Genomic DNA, 19926 nt, shown 5'->3' with positions numbered 1-19926 from the left:
GGATTCTCCCTCGCTCCCTCCCACTCCCGCTCCCTCCCTCTCCCCTGCTCACGCACTATTTCATGTGCATTCAAAATAAACTCATAAAAAAAAAAAAAATGAGAAGGGGCACCTGGGTGGCTCAGTCAGTTGAGCATCCAACTTGGGCTCAGGTCATGATCTTGCAGTTCATGGGTTCAAGTCCTGCATCAGGCTCACTGCTGTCAGTGCAGAGCCCACTTTGGATTCTCTGTACCCCTCTCTCTCTGCCCCTCCCCTGCTCATGCTCTCTCTCAAAAGCAAAACATTTTTGGGGCACCTGGGTAGCTCAGTCAGTTAAGCCTCCGACTTCGGCTCGGGTCATGATCTCGCGGTTCGTGAGTTCGAGCCCCGCGTCAGGGCTCTGTGCTGACAGCTCAGAGCCTGGAGCCTGCTTTGGATTCTGTGTCTCCCTCTCTCTCTGCCCCTCCCCTGCTTATGCTCTGTCTCTCTCTCTGTCTCAAAAATAAGTAAAACATTAAAAAAATTTTTTTAAATAATAAAAATAAAACTTTTTTTTTTAATGAAAAGAACCAAGTATTTCTCCAAGGATGAACTACTAACGGCAAGAGGTACATGAAAAGGAGTTCAACATCACTAAACATCAGGGAAATGCAAATCAAACCACAATGAGCTATCATCTCACACTGATTATAATAGCAGTCATCAAGAGACAAGAGACAGGAGTTGGCAAGGATGTGGAGAATAGGCAATCCTTGCACTGTGTTGGTGGGAATGTAAATTTGTGCACCCATTGAGGAAAACAGTATGGAGATTCCTCAGAAATTTACAACCACCATATGATCCAGCCAGTTCTGAGTATATATCCAAAGGAAATGAAAACAGCATCTCGAGACATCGGACTCCCATGCTTATTGTAACATTATAGCCAAGATACGAAATCCACCTAAATATCCATCTACAGATGAGTGGGTATATACAGATGAGTGGTCTGTATACGATTCGATATTATTCCTTGATAAAGAAGGAAACCTTACTATTTACAACAGTATGGATGCACTTTAAGGACATACTAAGTAAAATAAGTCAGAGAAAGACAAATACTGTAGGATATCACTTCTATGTGGAATCCAAAAGAACCAAATACATAGCAACAGAAAGAATGACAGTTACCAAGGGCTGAGATATGGGGAAAATGGGGAAAGGCTGGTCAAAGGGTACAAGCTTTCAATCAGAAGATGAACATATTCTGGGGCTCTAGTGCACAGCACTGTGATTATGTTTAATAATAATATATTACATACTTAAAGTTGATTTAAAAAATAGATCTTAAATGTTCTCATCACATGGGAATGCAAACTGGTATAGCCACTCTGGAGAACAGTATGGAGGTTCCTCAAAAAGTTAAAAATAGGGGCGCCTGGGTGGCTCGGTCAGTTAAGCATCAGACTCTTCACTGTGGCTCAGGTCATGATCTCACAATTCGTGAGATCGAGCCCCCGGTCAGGCTCTACAATGGGCACAGAGACTGCTTGGGATTCTCTCTCTCTCTCCCCTCCCCACCCTCCCCTGCTTGCATGCGTGCTCATGTACATGCATGCTCTCTCAAAAAAACAGTTAAAAAATAGAACCACCCTGTGATCCGGCAATCGCACTACTAGGTTTTTACACAAAAGAGACACAAATACTAATTCAAAGGGACACATGCACCCTAATGTTTACAGCAACACTATCTACAGTAGCCAAATTAGGGAAAAAGCACAAGTGTCCATCACCTGACGAATGGATAATGAATGTGGTATGTGTATACACAAACACACACAACATACATACACACACACACACACACACACACACTCACAATGGAACGGTACCCATAAAAAAGAATGAAATCTTGTCATCTGCGACAACACGGTTGGAGCTACAGAGAATTAGGCTAAGTGAAGTCGGAAAGACAAATACCATAGGATTTCAGTCATGTGGAATTTAAGAAACAAAACAAATGAGCAAATGGGAGAAAAAAAAAACAGACACAAACCAACACACAGACTCTTAAGGATAGAGAACAAACTGAGGATTGCTGGAGGAAAAGTGGCCGGGGCGATGGGTTAAAGGGTGATGGGCATTAAGGAGGGCACTACTGATGAGCACTGGGTGATGTCTGGAAGTTGTGAATCACTCCGTTGTACATCTGAAACTAACATTATACCGTATGTTAACTGAAATTTAAACAAAAACTTAACAAAATGTGATCACCACAAAAAACCCACTAATTATGTGATATGATAGAGATATTAGGGATATTAGCTCTAACTATGTATGGTAATCATTTTGGAATGAGTCAAATCAGCACACTGTAACTTATGGTGTTATGTGCCAATCGTATCTCAAAGCTGCAAAAAAATAAAACCAGTAACTGTACACCCTTCATGTGTTTACTTATCATTTGGACACATACTTGTGCGAAATGCCTGTTAAAATATAGTCTTCATTTTTTACTGGGCAACAGTTTTAGTTAGGTGAGAAAGGCAAATTCAAACCACAATGAAACACCACTACACGTGGGCCAGAACAGCTAAAATTTAAAAGACTGACAATATCCAGGGGTGAGAAGGTTCTGGAACAGCAAAGAACCTTCAGGTAGATGGTGTGGGTGTAAATGAAAATAAGCACATTGAAAACATGTGTGGTAGGGATGTCTGGGAGGCTGTCTGTTAAGCATCCGACTCTTGATTTTGGCTCGAGTCATGATCCCAGGGTCGTGGGCTGTGTGCTGAGAGTGAAGCCTGCTTAAGATTCTCTCTAGCTCCCCCACCTCCTGTTCCCTTTCTTAAAAGAAAGGAAGAAAACCTACATGGCTATAAATCTACTAGAGCTAAACACACATAAGATCTATGATCCAGAAAACCACTCATAGGCTTATGTGGGCTTATGTCTACCCAGTACCTGTGCCAGAAAAATTATACCTATTCATGATAGCCAAAGGCTGGAAACAACCCAAATGCCAATCACGAGTGGATAAATTGTGGTATCTTCACACAGTGGAATAGCATCCAGCAACATAAAGGAACAAAAAACCCAACATGCATGGAACTCAGACATAATGTTGAGGGGGTGGGGGGGACCACATACACTGATTTTGGATTTCTGCCCTCTAGAACTTAAATTAATGTTGTTTAAACCCCCCAAAAAAGACACCAAAGAATATGTACTATATTTCTTCCTTAACAAAGCCAAGAAGTCAAGAACAGGCAAAACTAACCTATGATGACACAAGTCACAATTACAGTGATCTTTGTGCAGGCCAATCACCAGTGACAAGACTCAATTACACCGGACAGGTAGAAGTTATCCAGTCGAGTTCTGGGCGGTGGGTGCAAGAATTGAGGAGAATAAAACATTCATTCAGCTGTATACTTGCTACCTGTGTTCCCAACTGCGTGTAAGCTATATCTCCATAAAAGGGCTCAATATCTTTATAACAAAAATAAGGTATCTGGAAATAAATCTAGTGAAATTCTTTAAAACCTTCATAGAGAAAATTAGAAAGTTACTGAGACACATTCGAGAAGACAAATAAATGACAGGACATCGTTCATCGATAGAAGATGCTCATAAAAATGCCAATTTCCCCCACCTGGTGTTCAGGTCAGTTCTAACAGACTACTTGGAGGAACCTGATACATGGATTCTAAGATTTATATAAAGGAGCAAAGGACAGAAAGTATCCCAGTACCTCAACAATAATCCAGAAAGGAGACTGGCTACCCAACATCAAAACTTCTCACAGGAAATGGAAAATACACAGCAGCGGGGTCTGCCTGAAGCAGCCCAGACTTTCGAACAACTGACCTCAGACCAGGATGATGATGTTTTCCCACAAGGGGAAAACAGTCCCTATCAATGGTTTCCAAACTTGGCTGCACAGAAGATTCATCTGGAACAGTTTAAAAACCCAGATGGCCAGGTCACACCCCATGCCCCACCAAGTCACAATGTCAAAGGGTGGGAGCCAGGAAGAGGTTTTAAATATTCCCCCCACAATCCCCAAGTGCAGCAAAGTCTGAGAACCACTGGTCTGTTCTCAAACAGTAAGCCTCAGAGAGCACGGCACATCAGAGAAACACAAGTCAGTCCCTGTTTCGGAAATCCAAGCTCAGTGAGAGGCAAGGGTGGGCAAGAACGCTACACAGACAGCCACAGTGAGACCACACAAGCCATACTGGGGACTTTATCCAGAGGTCAATGCCAAGACCCTGGAAATCACACAGAAAGATGACAGTCAGATTCTGCTTTAGGAAGGACCATTGGGGGCACCTGGGTGGCTCAGTCGGTTAAGTGTCCAACTTGGGCTCAGGTCATGACCTCACGGTTTGTGAGTTCAAGGCCCACATTGGACTCTGTGCTGACAGCTCAGAGCCTGGAGCCTGCTTCAGATTCTGTGTCTCCCTCTCTCTCTGCCCCTCCCCTGCTCATGCTCTGGCTCACTTCTGCTCGCTCTCTGAAATAAACATTTAAAAAAAAAAAATTAGAGCCAAAAAAAAAAAAAAATTAGAAAGGACCATGGGGACAATGTGGAAGACAGAGAAAGGAGAGCACAGTGAGCAGCTGGGAGGCCAATCATAATGTTAGACAAGAGGGGACAGAGAGACTTTAAAAACAAACTTAACAAGACTGGATGCAATCAACAGCAGGAGCTAACAGTAAACCGATCTGCAGTGATCCATAAAAATCATTCCTTTCTCTTTGCAAAAAACAAAACCTCTTGAATCCCTTCTACTGAACACCCACCTAATTTGTTTCCCAGCGAACCACCACCAGCTGGCTGGCAAAGCAATAATGAGGGCAGTGAGATCAATGGTCCGGAAGGCTTCAGCTCTAGGGGCTTGCAAAGGATCACCTGTTGCTCATGAATGACAACCACCTGGGTTTTCATTCCATCCTGGTGGTTTAGAAAGTTCTCGTCCAACCTGAATTTAAATCCAGGAACGCAGTCAACCTTCCCCGCTGCGTAGGGGGTGGGGAACAGTGGCCCGGGGAGAAGTGCACCTCCACAGGTTGCTAGACAGATGTCTAGGGCAAGACCTCAGCTTCGGGGTGTTGGGAAGCTTTTCCTCACCCAGAGAGGCGCTCCTCAGAGCTCCCGGGAAAGCAGATCTTCCCCTTGGCTGAGCCACTGAGCTGTGAAGTTATTGTTTGGGAGTCAGAAGGCTGGAGGCCAGTGCAGGCTGTCGGTGCATTGGCAACCTCTCCCTGCAGAAAGGGAGCAGGTAAGCCACTGAACACAAAACAAAAGCAGTAGGTCATGTGACAAATGTCCACACAACCTGAAACTTACTGCAGGTCTGCATCACCCCACAGCAGGCACATTTCTGAGTTCAGCTGAAAGATGTTGAGAACTGGAAAAAGCATCACTCCCACCCTTAAGAAAAAAGCTGGATAAACTGAAAAACAGCTTTTCCCAAACTGATCAGAGAACTGAAGTCACAGGGGAAAACTAACCTGTGATCTGTTGACAGGCAGCCGCAGGGGAGGAGCAGGACCCCCAGCATCGGCCTGCACGGGCCTCTGACAGACACTAGCAAGGTTCAGCTAGAAACGGCTAGTGAATTGTTCAAGGCCTTGCAGGGGCTTCAAGAGTGTAAAGCTCCTGGGGGCTGCTGTACGATCCTGACCCTAGGTCTCCTCAGGGCCGGCCAGGAGGGGGACGCCGGCCACCACGCCAGCCCCGGTCCCTCGGCTCTCCCGTGAGATCCAAGCCCTCACCTGCAAGGGGAGAAACAGCAAAGACTGTGCCCGAGGGCACCATGGACGCCCACCACAGCTGGGAATGGGGAGCAGCCGGCAGCCAAACCTCCCCCCAGATTTGCCTGCCCTCTCTCCCCTCCAGAATTAAGAGCCTCACGGGACACGTGGTCAGATACACAGACCAGGAGTGGGAGAAGTCTGGCCTGGGTGGGATGGTTACGGAAGCCATGCAAGCCAAGTGGAAGGTTTCAAGAGACAACGAACTCGACAAGTACAAGACGGCCTTGGATGGAGCCCTAAGGAAATCCGTGTGCAGCGGGGAAGGGGACCAGGGAGACGCCGCAAAAGAAGCTGACAAACAGCTCCAGGTGTGGAGACAGGAGCCAGAATCACAAGACACACAAGACGCTGGCCCTGCCCTTAAGATGGGGGTCGCGACGAAGACCGACCGTGAAGACACGGCTGCAGCAGCTGGGAATCGGTGCCGACACAGAGATGCCACGGAGCCGCGGGCACCAAGCCCAGGCGGGTGCCAGACAAAGCGCAGCCAGGGGGACAGGAGCACCGCCTCCCAGGGTTACGGCGACAAATTCGAGAGAACCAACAGGAGGTGCCTCAGTAACATGCCCAGAACACGGCACGCGTTCAGTGTTCCTTCTCCTCTCATCCCCGATACTCACTAGCCTCAGAAAAAAAACCACGATTCAATAAATTCCTTGGCCACCCTCATAAAATCAGGTCTGTGAAAGCCTAGGCACATAGAAATTGTAAACGTATTACGTAATTGTAAACATATTATGGCAGCAAGATTCCAACCACCTTTGATTGAAAAAATAAGACTGAGATTTGCAAAAATTCCTATTTCTTTTCAGACAGAACAGCAGACCGGGACAAGGATACTGACCAGCGCCCCAATTTCAGAGGGCAACGCTGGGGTAGTGGACCAGATGGGAGTGTCTGCACCACGCCTGCTCTCAACATCAATGCCTGGCCTCCAGAAGTTCAAGGATCCGTTATCATTGAATTGTGAAGAAGCAAAATATAATGAAACGTCAAATGTAAAAATGGGTTGTTGTTTTTTTTTACACAAGTCTCCAACTCAGGACAAAGAATGGAAAGTGCCCCATTTTCCCATAGGCAGAGCCTGTCTTAAGCATAATAAGCATGAGGCACTTCAGGCAGGAAGAAATGCATTCTTCCACAGGGAACAGAATAAACTCTAACAGGAACTCACCACACTGCTCGACCAGCTACTAAAGTCTGTGCTGCAAACACACGGGGTCTTTCGGGGAAAGAGGCCAGCGAGGGCCTTTTGAATCCCCTTCCTGCAAGAGGCCCTCCTCCCCAGCCAACCAGGCTCCGCCTGCTTCACACCGACGAGACTTACCCTTGAACCACTGTACCTGTCATCCACCACACCCAGGTGAATCCACTCACTCACCATCTCAAAACAGTCTCCATCACAGCAACCTTCTGAAAAGCTCTCCATGGTTCTCCAGGATCTCCCAATAAAGCCCCACAGGGCCCTCTCTCAAGGGCCCTACATCCACAAATCAACACCTGATCATCCCCCCACGCAGCTCTCCCTTCCCCGACTTCAGGGTCAGGAACACTCGAGGCAGCTTCACAATTTGCTCTTCCGATAACTATTTGCTGGGAATCTTCTCTGAGCCGGCCCCGGTGCTGGGTTCAGGAACAGTGTGGGAGAGACTGAGAGCATTCAAAGCTGCCAAGGTAACACCCAGGCCAGGAGAGGCCTTCAGAAAGGAGGTGAGCAAAGCTGGGGTTCGCAGGCAAAGGCTGACGGGCACTCCAGGTGGAGGAAAAGGCAGCCGCTCAATACAGCGTTTCAAACGACTGCAGTGTGAAATGCAAGAGAGCGACTGCAAAAATGAGGCCCAGGGGGGTGGGGCGGGGCTGGGCCCAGATCACACAGGGCCTTACACGCCAAAGCCAGAGCACATTGGTTTTTGAGAAAAATCGAAAACATAACAGAAGACGGATTCAAGAAGGCAAGGCCGGGGGCAGGGAGGAGAGTTCATGGGATGTTATAAGGTTCGCAGGCAAAGCGGGATGTGAACGGATGGAGCTTTAGCAGTGACAGAGCAGCTGCTTCTGGGTGCACAGTGACGACTCTCGTCCACAGAGGGAGCAAAGGACGAGGAGCAGGAGTGCAGGGAGCTGCAGTGTATCGGAGTTTATGGGGACGCACGTGAACCATGGGCACTGCCACGTGACCGTGTCAGGAAGCCAGCTACAACTATAGCCATGCAATTCAGGAGCAGAAATAAAGATTTTGGAGCCTCAGCACAGCGCTATTAAAATCATTTAGGACAGTATGACATAAAAAGGGGGCAAAGGGCCAACTTAGGAATGTCATTAGCTAGAATACAGCCAAACAGAGAGAAGCCAGTGTGGGTGAGTCTGGAGGACAAAGGGGCACCCAGACCTCAGGGGGCTGATGAGTGGGATCCTGGCCTGGGGAGGACAGGGACGAGGAAGGGAAGAGAAAAGTAGCAGCTAGAGAGACACCCATGCTTGAAAGGGTTTGTTCTGTGTTATATCAATTTTAAGATAAAGATTGAGCATAATTATTGAGGGACTGGTACATCACTGCTCCAGCCTTGGTATACAGAGGAGTCCCCAGGGGACCCTGTCGGAAACACAGAGCCCAGCCCAGTGCCCTCAGAGATGGATTGAGAAGGGCTGGCAGGCCGAGGAATCTGCATGTTATCAAGCAGGCTCTGGTGCATGCTGTCCATAGACTGCGACCTAAAAACCCATTGGTCAGGGGGCACTAGGTGGCTCAGTCGGTTAAGCATCTGACTCTTGGTTTGGGCTCAGGTCATGATCCCACGGTCCGTGGGTTTGAGCCTGCGTCAGGCTCCACACTGTTTGGGATTCTCTGTCCCCCCCTCTCTCTCGTTGTCCCTCCCTGCCTCTCGTGCTCTCTCTCTCAAATTAAATAAATAAAAACTTAAAAAAAAAAAAGTGGTCAAATTTAAAGGCCCAAAGAGAGAGGATCCTTGAACACATGTCAAAGAATTTGCCTCTGATTAAAGGAGAGACCTCTTCCTCCAGGATCAAACAGATGGAAATATACACGTACTCCAGACGCGAGAAGGAAGCAGAGAGCCCTGCCCAGCGGCCTCTGTGAAAAGAAGCCATGTGCCGAGAGAAGGCATGCAGGCGCAGGTCAGAAGACCAGGAATGCAGCACACGGGCAGCAGACGACAAGGCATAGGCCCATCCCAGGTCTCTGAATGACGGGGGAAGGACTCCCTGATGCAGACAAGCACCCTCTCCCCGCAGCGTCCAAGTGCAAGAGACTGAATGAAGGCTGTTCAGCAAAGGCAGCTGGTTCAAGCAGCATCTTCTCAAGATGCAAGAACAACGGATAATCTGAAGGACAGGGTCTGGCATCGCCCTCTCCCTCCCGCCACCCCGCCAAGAGTGCTAAGACATCTAAATGTACTGGTGTCAGAGGCACCTGGGAGGCTCATTCGGTTGAGAGTCTGACTTCGGCTAAACGTACTAGTGTCACATGCCCGCTACGAAAGTTTCCTAGGCTCCAATTGTCCACAGCACCACAACAGCCATGCCCATGTCTCTACTGCCACCAAACGCACACGCCTGGAAATATCCCGTTTGTTACCTAAGGAGGGAAGGAGCACACAACAACACAACAAAGCCTGAAGTGAGCGGGGACCCTGGTGCTATTACGTCGAGCCTTGAACACATTGGTCCACCTCCTGGGACTCGGGTTCCCCAGGGGCGAAACAAACTACTAGACCGGATACCATCTTGTCTCCCCTGGTCTGGGATGCTGAGCATCTCCAGGGCCCACAGTCAAATGGAGATGCCACAGTCAGTTATCACGTCCAACAGAAAGTGTCAGCAAAGATCACATTTCTCCTAAAAAAAACTGAGAGCCAAAAAAGTGTACAGAGAGAGACACCCAAATTAATTGATCAGAAAGGAAACCAAAAGCAGGGGATGCTTCCATTCACTGTCAAAAAGCAGCAGCCCCGGAAGACGGTTTTCATCCAGAGCATCAGCCCCAGTGAAATCAAAGCACTAACCGGTCAATGTCGCTCAAAGTTCGTTGTGCTCAAATGTCCCCCCGGAGAAAGGCACGTGCAGCTGGCCTTACTTGCTCTTCAAGACAACACCTTGATGAAAAAACTCCTTGGCAAAAAATAGTTTTTCGACCTGGTCTGATAACTTATGAATCTGTTTCTAATGTTTTTGTTGGTTTAAAAACATTTTATCATAAAAGCTGCGTGAAGTAAATGTATACTGCTGTAACCAAGGTCTACTGGAGTCACTGCACGGCTCAAGAAATGGGGTGTGGCCAGGCCCCCGGCAGGCCTGGATTTGCCTCATCCCATCAGAGTGTCCTCCCTCCCCTGAGCCAGCCCTGCCCCGACTTCACTGGAGTCATCTCCGTGCTTTTCTTAACTGTCCTACTACCCAAGCATGCAGCCGTGGGCGCTTGGGCTTAGTTGTGGTGTGTATTTTCTAATATGTTGTTTAAATTTACTCTGATTTAAGTTTAAGCTAGCCAAGTTTAACTACAGGAAGACCTTTGATCCCTTTGGGGGGTGGGGAATGAAATACACATAAGTCAAAGTTACCATTTTAATCATCTTTCAGTGTGACGCTGAGTGGCACTGACACCTTCACCCCGCTGTGCAAGCTGTCCCCGACTTCATCCCTGTTTCCCCTTATGCTCTACCTGTTAAGTAAGAACCAGGTCGTTGGGCTGTAGAGTTGACCCTACAGCCTGGACTGGTGTCGCTGAACAGGTTTTTCTGTCGTCCGAGTTCCTGTAAACTGATAGCTGGATCTAGAGGGCTGACCTGTCCCAGGTGTGATTTTCGGGAGGTGTGTATTCTGCCCCCAGGGGGACCATAACGTCCTGCTGTCTCTTATTCTGTGACGTGGCTGCTCGCTGTCTTGGTCCGCTCACCTACTAGGGACTGCAAAATGAAGGTACTTCAATTCCATCATCCCTTCTCAACCGTTAGCTGGAACATGTGGGTAAAGGGAGACCCCTCATCAACTGCTGGCTTGTCCGACGGTGCACGTGTACAGAAAAGCAGAATAAAGACTCATTACTGACCGTGTACAAAATAACGAACTGGTCCCCTGTCATCTGCAAAGGTGGAAGATGCTTTCTGGCAGCACAAAGAACACGGGATCAGAACAGCTGTCATCCCCAGTGACCCTCAGACTGTCAGCGGCAGTGCCTTCGGGCAGGCCCTCCTGACACGACTCCAGCCCACTCCGACAGCGTCCCTGCTACAGCCTTCACGCAACGTTCCAAGATCATCTTCCTACACTGCCAGCTCCAGACCGGGAATGGTCACTTCTCCGAGGAACCCTGGCTTCCGAGTCAGGAGGAGGGTTTCCAGACCATGATGGGGGGATTAGGAAGGCTCCCTGCTCTAGGGCTGGTCAGTGTCTAGGCCGTGGCAGACAGACAGGCTGGTTTTTAAATACCTCACAATTTCGTATTGGCATTTTTATTCCAGTCCTAGACGACAAGGCTCTTACTTAATCTCTACTAGCTTACATCCGTTACCTCCTCTCTTCTGTACAAGAGTCCTGGTTCAAGACCAGATGCTAGAATCAGATGGTCACAAAATTAATCACTCACTTTATTCCACACAGTTTCAGAACACCAATACCAACATCATCTCCATCAAAATAATTACTAACGCAGTTTAAAACTACTTTGCAGGGAGTGGCCTCATCATCACGGAGGAGTCAGTTTTCCACGGTCCTCCCCACAAAGCACACTGATTTAGACCATCAGCCACGTGCGAGAGAGCCCCTGTGGGAGTCTGGGAGTCCAGCGGCGAGCGTCGGCTCCAAGAAACCCAAGAGTGGACACACCGAGGAGGGCCGCGTCCCCCTCCCACAGCAGCCCAGCCAGCCCAACCCCAAGAGAGGCCAGAACCCGGCCCAAGACTTCTCCCTTGGGGACAGGGAGAGCGTGAGTGAGCCCCTTGCCTGCTCGGCTGTGTCCGTGGCTCCCGTGCCCCGTCTGGAACACAGAGGTCCCAAAAATGTCCTCGGAGCATTTTTATTCAACCCAGGATACGATTAGGATCGCATCCAGCATTTCACTGTTGGATTTCTCCTCAATCTCCTTTAATCTAGAACAGTCCCCCCACCTGTTTTTACAAAATGGGAATTGTTTTGTAAGATCATCTACTTTACAGAGCTGTTGGGAAGGTTAAATAGAAATTGTACAAACAAAGTGGCTGATCCAGGCTTCTGTGCAGCCTCTAACATTGCTCAATAAATATTAATTCTCTTCCATCTGTCCACAACGCACATTGAATCCAGTCTCCTGGTTTGCATGATAGCTATATTTATTGCTCTAAATTCTTCAAATGGCATCTAATTTCGGTACCCACAGTTAATCTGAGTCCATGCTGGAAAAGCAAATTGGGTCCACAAGTGGTTCCCAGATGAAGGCTTCTGAAAGTGCCAGACTGAGAGCCACATGCGGGTCACTTCCCAGTTCCAAGAGGCCACCGTCACCGAGTTTATGGGTGTCTCCAAGCAGGACTACACGTGGCCTCTCTGGAGCTGTCAACTCCAGGTACACAGTACCGCGATTCAACACATCCACCCGTCACCCAGTGCTCATCCAGGTCGGTGACTCCCAAACCCATTCGCCTGGCTCACCAGTCCCCCCACCCGCCGACGCTCTGGCAACCACTGGTGTGTCCGTCCTCTGTGTGTGAGAGCTTGGGGTGGGGCGGGGGGGGGGGGGGTGTTGTCTCTTGTTTCTTTTTTGTTCGTTTGTCTTGTCTCTTAAGTTCTTGACCCCTTAGCCTGAACTACACGTGAGGGTATACTCTGGAAGGGTCTTCTGTGGGCCGTGGTGCCCAGCTTTTGTTCCTCTATAAAACTTGCCCTGGTTGTGGCCATTAAGATTCTGTGCCTCAGATTCTACAATCTGCCGTGAAAACGACCAGCCAGAGCGTCTGTTCACCGTTATCAGCAGAGAGGGCATCTAGTTCGTAACAACCACGTTGCGTGTCACCCACGTGCCATCGCTAACTGATGGGAAATTAGGCCAGCCTCCCATTTACAAACAACTCGGCGGTCATTATCCTAGCTCTCTTTGATCCGGTTTTATTTTAAAGGACAGGAGGACGTATTCCCAGACGACAAATCTCAGATTACAACTTTACTTTCAGCTCGGAGCTGCAGAGACCGCGCTCCAGAGCTCCGTAACAAGAGGTGGAAACGCACTAACATAACAAGCTATGTGCGCCTGAGCACATAAGCTCACACGGCCACCAAAACGAAGACAGGCGGGGCCCCCCGGAGGCCCCCCGTTGTGTCGCTCAGGGAGAGCGCGTCCCCTTCGGCAGGCAGCCAAGTCGGTGTCCTGTCCTTCCCTGCCCACAGCCAGGTAGCTCGGCTGGAAGTCTATCTGCCCAGACAGGCCCCGGGGACAGCATCTAATCAAGCACTCCCTGGACAGGTGTCAGGCACCATTTACTCGGCCAAACTCCCTTCTTGGGAAAAAGACAAGTCAGAACCTCTGTCTGCAGCCCTCTGTCTACCTGCAGAGGAGGGCACTCTGGTGCTATCAAGCAGTTTACAAGCAGAAAAAAATCCATCTTATCTGATATTCAGGCCTGGTATAATGTTAGGTCCACTTGACATTTTCACAGTTTGTAAAGTGTCCAACAGCAAACTGGCTTTTCTACCTGCATTAATAACATACAAACAATTTTAATCCAATATTAGTATTATACGAGGAGCCTCGCTATGGTCAAATACCGCAGAGTACAGGAGAGCAAATTTCATGCAGTGCATTACGGACTAAATGCTTATGTCCTCCCCAAATCCCTATGTTGAAACCCTAGCCCCTGGTGTGACAGTGCTCCAAGGTGTGGCCCCTGAGAGGTAATGACATTGAGAGGAGGTCATAAGGGTAGAGCCCCCACAGTAAGGAAGGAGGAGGAATCACTCTTCCTGACTACATCCTGTGCAACAGCTCTCTCTCCGTTGCAGCCCAGACAGGGTGAATACGGGACGGATGGGGTCCTTGCTCCCTGAAACCTCTCCTCTAAAGGCAATTTCTTGTCTGCAACAAGAATGACGAGGGAAGAGGTGCTGGTCCCACTGACGGGGTCAGGGCGGCCTCTCTGCAGGGGAGGCTTCTGGATGGAGATCTGAACAACTCGGGGCGGTTCTTGCAGACTGTGGGGGAAAGCAATTCGGGTAAGAGCAGAGCCCCTACAAAGGCCCTGAGGCAGGACAGCTGGGAATGCTCCTGGGACGGGTGGCCAGTATGGCTGGAGACTCCTCGGAGGGACAAGAGGGAAGAAGAGAATTCCCCATGATGGGAACGTGAAGCGTTAACTAACCTCTACCTCTCGGGTTCAACAGGACAGCATCGTTCCTAAGCACCCAGGTCCAGCTGGAAGAGACCGGCTGGGTAAGAGAGCCCCGTTCTCAGAGACAGAGAGAGGCAGACAGACAGACAGACATCTAGCCCCTGGAGGCAAAACCCACTTCCTAACTGACAGGCCTCTGGGCCTCTGTACCCACCAATTCCTCGCAAGGCCTGGGGGCCATGCTTTTTCTTTATCGAAGAAACTTCCTGGTCAAGGCCCAAGTCACACCATCAACTCTGGGGGCCCCTACTGGTCCCGACCAGATACAGATACAGATCCCGACTCACGATGTCCCTGAGTCACAGGGCGCTCCGGTTCCGTATTTATTTTTCTGGCTGACCCTCTGGGCAACAACGGGCCGCAGAAGGGTTACAAGGACACACTCTGGAGCCAGCTGACGGGGTTCACAACCTAGCCCTGTCACTTCCTAGCTGTGTGACCTTTGAAGACTTAGTCAACTTCTCTGGGCCTTAAGGTCCTCACTTGTAAAATGGAGGCATTAAGAGCGCCTATTTCAGACGGCTGCTGTGAGAATTAAGTGGTCCATTTGTGTAAACCTCTTAGCTCTTAGTTGCTATCATCCTCATTGTTCTCCGGGCGACCAACCATCACCCATTCTGTGGTCCGAGAGCCTACTCCAGTGCCTGTTTCATAATCAGAGACAGTTAGGTGCCGCGTCACGCTCTAAATGAGTGATGGGGGACAGAGTACAACGACGGCCGCTGAGCCCTGACCACGCTCCCAGTGAAGTGCAAATGCTCCCACCGACCCTAGAGACGGTCACTTATACTAGAAGACTCAGGCACAGACAAGCCAGAGTCACTCGCCCAAAGCAACATGGGAAGTTCTAGTGACAGAACCCGCCGTCTCAAACAATCCCCTTCAACTGAATGTCTATGGCCCCCAAAATTCAAGTGCTGAAGCCCTGACCCCACATGTGACTGTGTTTGGGGATACGGACTGTGAGGAGGCGATAAAGGTTAAGTGAGGCCACGAGGGTGAAACCATAACCCAATAGGGCTGGTGTCCTTGTAAGAAGAGGAGGGGACACCGTGCCGGCACCCTGACGCCCAGCCTGCAGAACTGCGGGAAATCGATTTCTGTTCTACGGAGACACTGTCTGTGGTATCTCGTTACAGCAGCCTGAGCTAACGAACACGCACCACGATGCCTCCAAACGAACGTATGAACGCATACGTTCATTCACAACTGGACACAATGAATCTAGGAAATCCGACTCCTCACCAGCTAGTCCTAACGCCACAACAAGTATTAATGCCCATTTTCTCCAGACACCACCTCCTTACAGAAATCACCAGACTCTGACAGAGAACTTTATCGTCACAGATAATTAGATCACGGCAGTTATAGTTGAAAAAAATGCAGTAGCTCCGCCAATTTGAGATGACCTCCTGGCAAATGAGCACAAAACAGTAAAGACTGGGAAATTAAGAAATGATTTAACTAAAAAGTACCCTTATGACTTTCAAATCTATACAGTAACTCAGTGGGCCAACTAAATGCCAGGAAAAGTCGCGAGCAGCTCGAGCTAATGAATGGCAAGCAGGTTACAGTGGGTAAGCAGCAAGCCCGAGGGGCCACGACGTTCTGGTTAAAACTGGGGGGGCTGGGGGAGGGGGGGCTCACCGTCACTGAGGTCTTGGAGGAGATTCTCCTGGCATGAGAAATCCAGTTTCACCTTGATGTTGACGACGAAAGTGGCCACCTTCCCAGGTTGCAGAGGAAACTGGGCAAGGGTTTCTTCCAGGTTCCAGCTCAAGAAGTCACCATACAGTTTTTCTACAATGACAATGGCAGTGGTGGTGATGACGGTGTCGCTGAGGCAACATGAGACTTCCCAATCCCCCCAGAAAATTCTGATCCATTCCCAAAGGCAAAGGAGAAGGCAAACCATTTAAAATGTGACAGATCAAAGTACTAAGAAAACTCCAGACCCGTGGGTGTTGCAAGGCAATCACCTGTGTCCGCGAGCGAGGCACAAAGAGGCACAGAGCGCTGAGCTCAGGGCCAGCTCACCTGCGCCCCTGCTGCGCAGCCTCCTCTCTCTGACCACATCAGCGCACCCCTGCTCTCGTACATGGAATGAGAGCTGACCTGAGCTTCCCCACAACAAGGACCATCCAGGTTGTATCACCTTATGGAGAAACATCCATGTTGAGTGGGAGAAGCACAGTCAGTAGGAGAGCCTCGCAGGAAACAAGAGGTCAGAGCCGGACGCACGGGCCTGGGTGCCAAGCCCGGCACAGGCCTGCAGAGGGTCCTCTCACTCTCCTGCGGACCCTGCACGTCAGGTCACGTGGCCTCGGGTCCGATGCCTCCATCTCTGACTAACTGGAACAGATAGAGGGCAATGACTCCATCAAGCCAAGGTGTCCTCGCGTGGACAAGGGGGTGACAACTCCCACATCACAGGGCTGCTCTGGAGATTAAGCAAAGCAGTGTGTGTGAAGCACTATAAACACTGGGGCTACAATGCACGGAGGGGGAGGAAGGGAGACAGGAAGGAGGCGGGGGGGGGGGGTGGGCAGGGGACGTTAGTGCCATTTGGAAGCAGCCGTGTCACTTTGTGGCTCCCACGCCTGCCAGACGACCCCTGCTTCAGGCCTAAAATCAAGGCCCAAAGTCACACGCTACCTCGGCATCTGGTAGAAATGGGAGGGGAGGGGCTTGGACCGGCCTCACCAGCAGCCGCCCCCACACCCCGCGTCCCACCGCCCTGCTATGTGGCGGGTTTCAGCTCCCTCCAGCACATGGCCTTACTCAAACAGGTCAACGATATCCCCCACAGGCTCCAACGGAGCCCGCCCCCTTGTGACCACAGACCCCACCTCCCACAGCCCCACGTGGCCCCATGTGCACACGCTATCCCCTCATCCAGGCTGTATGTGTAACTAGAAAATGCCATTACGTCTGCCCCGTCCCAGGTGTCATGTGCTCGGCCGTCCCCATAACACTAGGGCAGGAACCTCTCCTCACCGACCAGGTGATGGGAGATCATTAAAACAGGCCCCTCCTCTGTCCACCAGGAAGGCCCTGCTGGGGTTGTCACCTCAGGACCCAGCCCCCTGGCTCTGCTCCTGTCCCTCCTCCCACAGACCCTGCAGTCCCAGAGGCAGAAGCGACTTGCTGCCCTTCCCACTTCTGGGCCACCTTCCCGTCTCCCCTTCTAGAAACCACTTATTGGTGCGAAATGTCCTGTCAGAATAAGGCAGCCAGGACTTACAGAGATTAGGTAACTTGTCCCTGGTTGAAACCCAGAGCATCCAAATGGTTCCAGAGCCATCATATCCATTCACTTCCTGCATGGAGGCACCTCAAGGCACAAACATAAGGTTCTGCTCTTGGGACCCAGAAGTCACCCAAACAGGAAGTGAGTAGAAGACGGGGAGCCTGAGACCCACACTGAAGAAAACAGACATGCAGGGCTCGCTGACTGCAGAGCCCAAGGCCAACCCAGGCTGCGAACACAGGTCACCTGGTGCCCTCAGTCAAGGCCCGCCCCCCCCCCCCCGCCCCCCAGCGAGTCGGCCACACTCTGGCCACATCGCACCTCCCAGACCACATTTATTCTCAGCGGACCCTTGGAAGCGGATGCTAACAAAGAGGAGCAGGTCGGGTGGTGTCCACACAAGGCACTCAGAGGCCGCATCTGCTTGTCGACGCAGCACTCACTGCACGCCTCGGGGGTGTCAGACGCTCCACACACAGGTTACGTCTCCATGCCCACCACAGCCATCCTCCCCGCTGCAAACCAAGGCGGGCGTGCTTGGTCAAGGTCATTCGGCTAGTGAGAGCAAGACCTGGCACGCGACAGGTGCTCAGTGCACCAGCTGCACGGCAGCCACTTCCGCGGGCTCACAGGGCGTTCCAAGGCCCCGTCCAAACGACCGCGTTCGTTCAGAAGGACCGAGGAAGGGTAGGAGGTACGAGGGCTCCCGAGTCGTAAGACCAACCATAACATGGGGCAGAGTCCCCACAGGCGGGGCAGTGGGGGACGTGCCCGCACGCCACAGATACGACCCCCGGAGAGACTGCTCTGCAGACACGGCTTGGGAGGCAGGGAGAGGTCAGGCAGGTTAAAAAGAGGGTGGGATGGGGCGTCTGGGCGGCTCAGTCGCTGGAGCACCCAACTCTTGATTTCAGCTCAGGTCACGATCCCAGGGTCACGCTGAGCATGGAGCCTGCTTAACATTTTCTCTCTCTGCCCCTCCCCTAATGGCGTGTACTCAGGCACTCGCTTACTCCCTCTCTATCTCTTCCCCCCACCCCGAAAATAAAAATTAAAAAAAAGAAAAAAGAGGGAGCGGGAACCCGTGTGGCTGGCCCGGGCTCGTCACGTATGTGCCGGCACAGCCCTGCGTGTGTAGGACATCCAGCGGCCCTGCCGTGTCTCCCTGCATGGCCACCCGCACAACAGACCCTTCGCGTTTGCTGGTCACTCCTCTGCCTGTGGCCACGGGGCGGCAGCCGCCTCTGGGAAACACCAATGGAGTTTCCCCAGCTGACCTGGCCCCTGGTCTGAACGGCAGCCCCAGAACTCACGCCGGGTGTGCTCCCTGAGCACGCCAGCACCCAACTGCAGAGAAGTTGCTGCCTCTGCTCCCAAACCAGTAAAAGGGCCCAAATGCTCTCAACGACCTAGTAACTCACATTCTATAAATACGAGTTTGCCTGATTACTATACTCTACGTCTCTACCTTCCAACCCAGTAAACTATTTCGGAACAGAAGGGGCATCATAATGCCGGGCTACGTGCAACCAGGACAGAAGCTCACGTCGGCTGTATGTGCTGGAAGGCCAGGTCCCAAAGCCCCAGGGGCACGCTGACTTCTCTAAACGGCCAAGCAGGACTGACCAACCTTAGTGTGAAACGCCAGTACGAGCCAACATACTGAGGCCCTGCAAAGGCCGCGCCGCCCGAAGGTCCCATCGGGCCCGAGGTTTCCCAGGCACGGGCAGGAACTGGGCGAGGGCTCTGCGGCACACTCCAGCTGACCCAGAGTATGAGGCCCCGAAGGCACGGACATGCCCTGGCAGGAGCGGCCTGGCCTCACCCCCTAAGCCCTAGTTACACATCCACACATACACTGCTCCTCCCCCGAGATCTCCTGAAACCTCACTCATCCCTCACAACCGGACTCGAAGACTCCTTTCCTGCAATACTTTCCCGTCCCACTCGGCTCCTCTGGGTTCCAAGTGCCCACCTCCGTTAGATCACCCCCCGCGTCAAGCAGCTCACTCTTCCACCAACCAGTCAACAACTGGAAGACGGGCCAGACCTTGCCTTGAGGCTCTCCGCTCCCTTGAGAAGCAGGGCACCATGCTGGTTAAGAATGCCAGGGTCAACCCCTGCTTCAACTCCTGGCTCTAGCTGCGTATCCTTGGGTAAGCCACCAAACTTCCACGTGCCTCAGTGTGCTCGTCTATAAAATGGGTTGTCATGGAGAAGAAATGAGCTAATGAAATAAAGCAATGAGAACAAGGTCTGCCTTAAACACAGCCCTCCATGTCAGCCAGTGCTGCTGGACCACCCCAGCGCCCCTCCACGGAGCTGTGCATGGAGTTTCCAGCCCTGTGCTTGGCACTCAGCAAGAGCACAGCGGTGTCAGGTGCCATCAACATCCTTCCCACTCAGGAGGAACAGCGCCGGGCATGCGGGGGGGCACTCAGGAAGCGTTCGATGTGGAACGGACAAATGTATTCCAAGACGTTTCAGATTTAGACTTAAAACAGATGGGAAGAAAGC

The 19926-nt window shown here is 51.0% G+C and overlaps 1 protein-coding gene across 6 annotated transcripts in view; it reads right to left on the bottom strand.

The window, feature by feature from the left end:
- Positions 1-19926, bottom strand: part of TRAPPC9 (trafficking protein particle complex subunit 9) — a 573855-nt gene that overhangs the window by 395059 nt on the left and 158870 nt on the right. For 5 of the 6 annotated variants that reach the window (XM_045453562.1, XM_045453564.1, XM_045453565.1 and 2 more), the window contains one exon: positions 15807-15959. The exons of the other annotated variant lie outside the window; for it this stretch is intronic. In XM_045453562.1, the coding sequence (XP_045309518.1) occupies positions 15807-15959 (153 nt within the window). The remainder of the gene's footprint in view (positions 1-15806; positions 15960-19926) is intronic. 6 annotated transcript variants of the gene reach the window in all.

The sequence above is a fragment of the Leopardus geoffroyi genome, chromosome C3 (assembly GCF_018350155.1).
Source record: "Leopardus geoffroyi isolate Oge1 chromosome C3, O.geoffroyi_Oge1_pat1.0, whole genome shotgun sequence".
Taxonomy (NCBI): domain Eukaryota; kingdom Metazoa; phylum Chordata; class Mammalia; order Carnivora; family Felidae; genus Leopardus; species Leopardus geoffroyi.
Note: the sequence above shows the minus strand (reverse complement) of the source record. Positions and strands in the feature narration are given on the sequence as shown.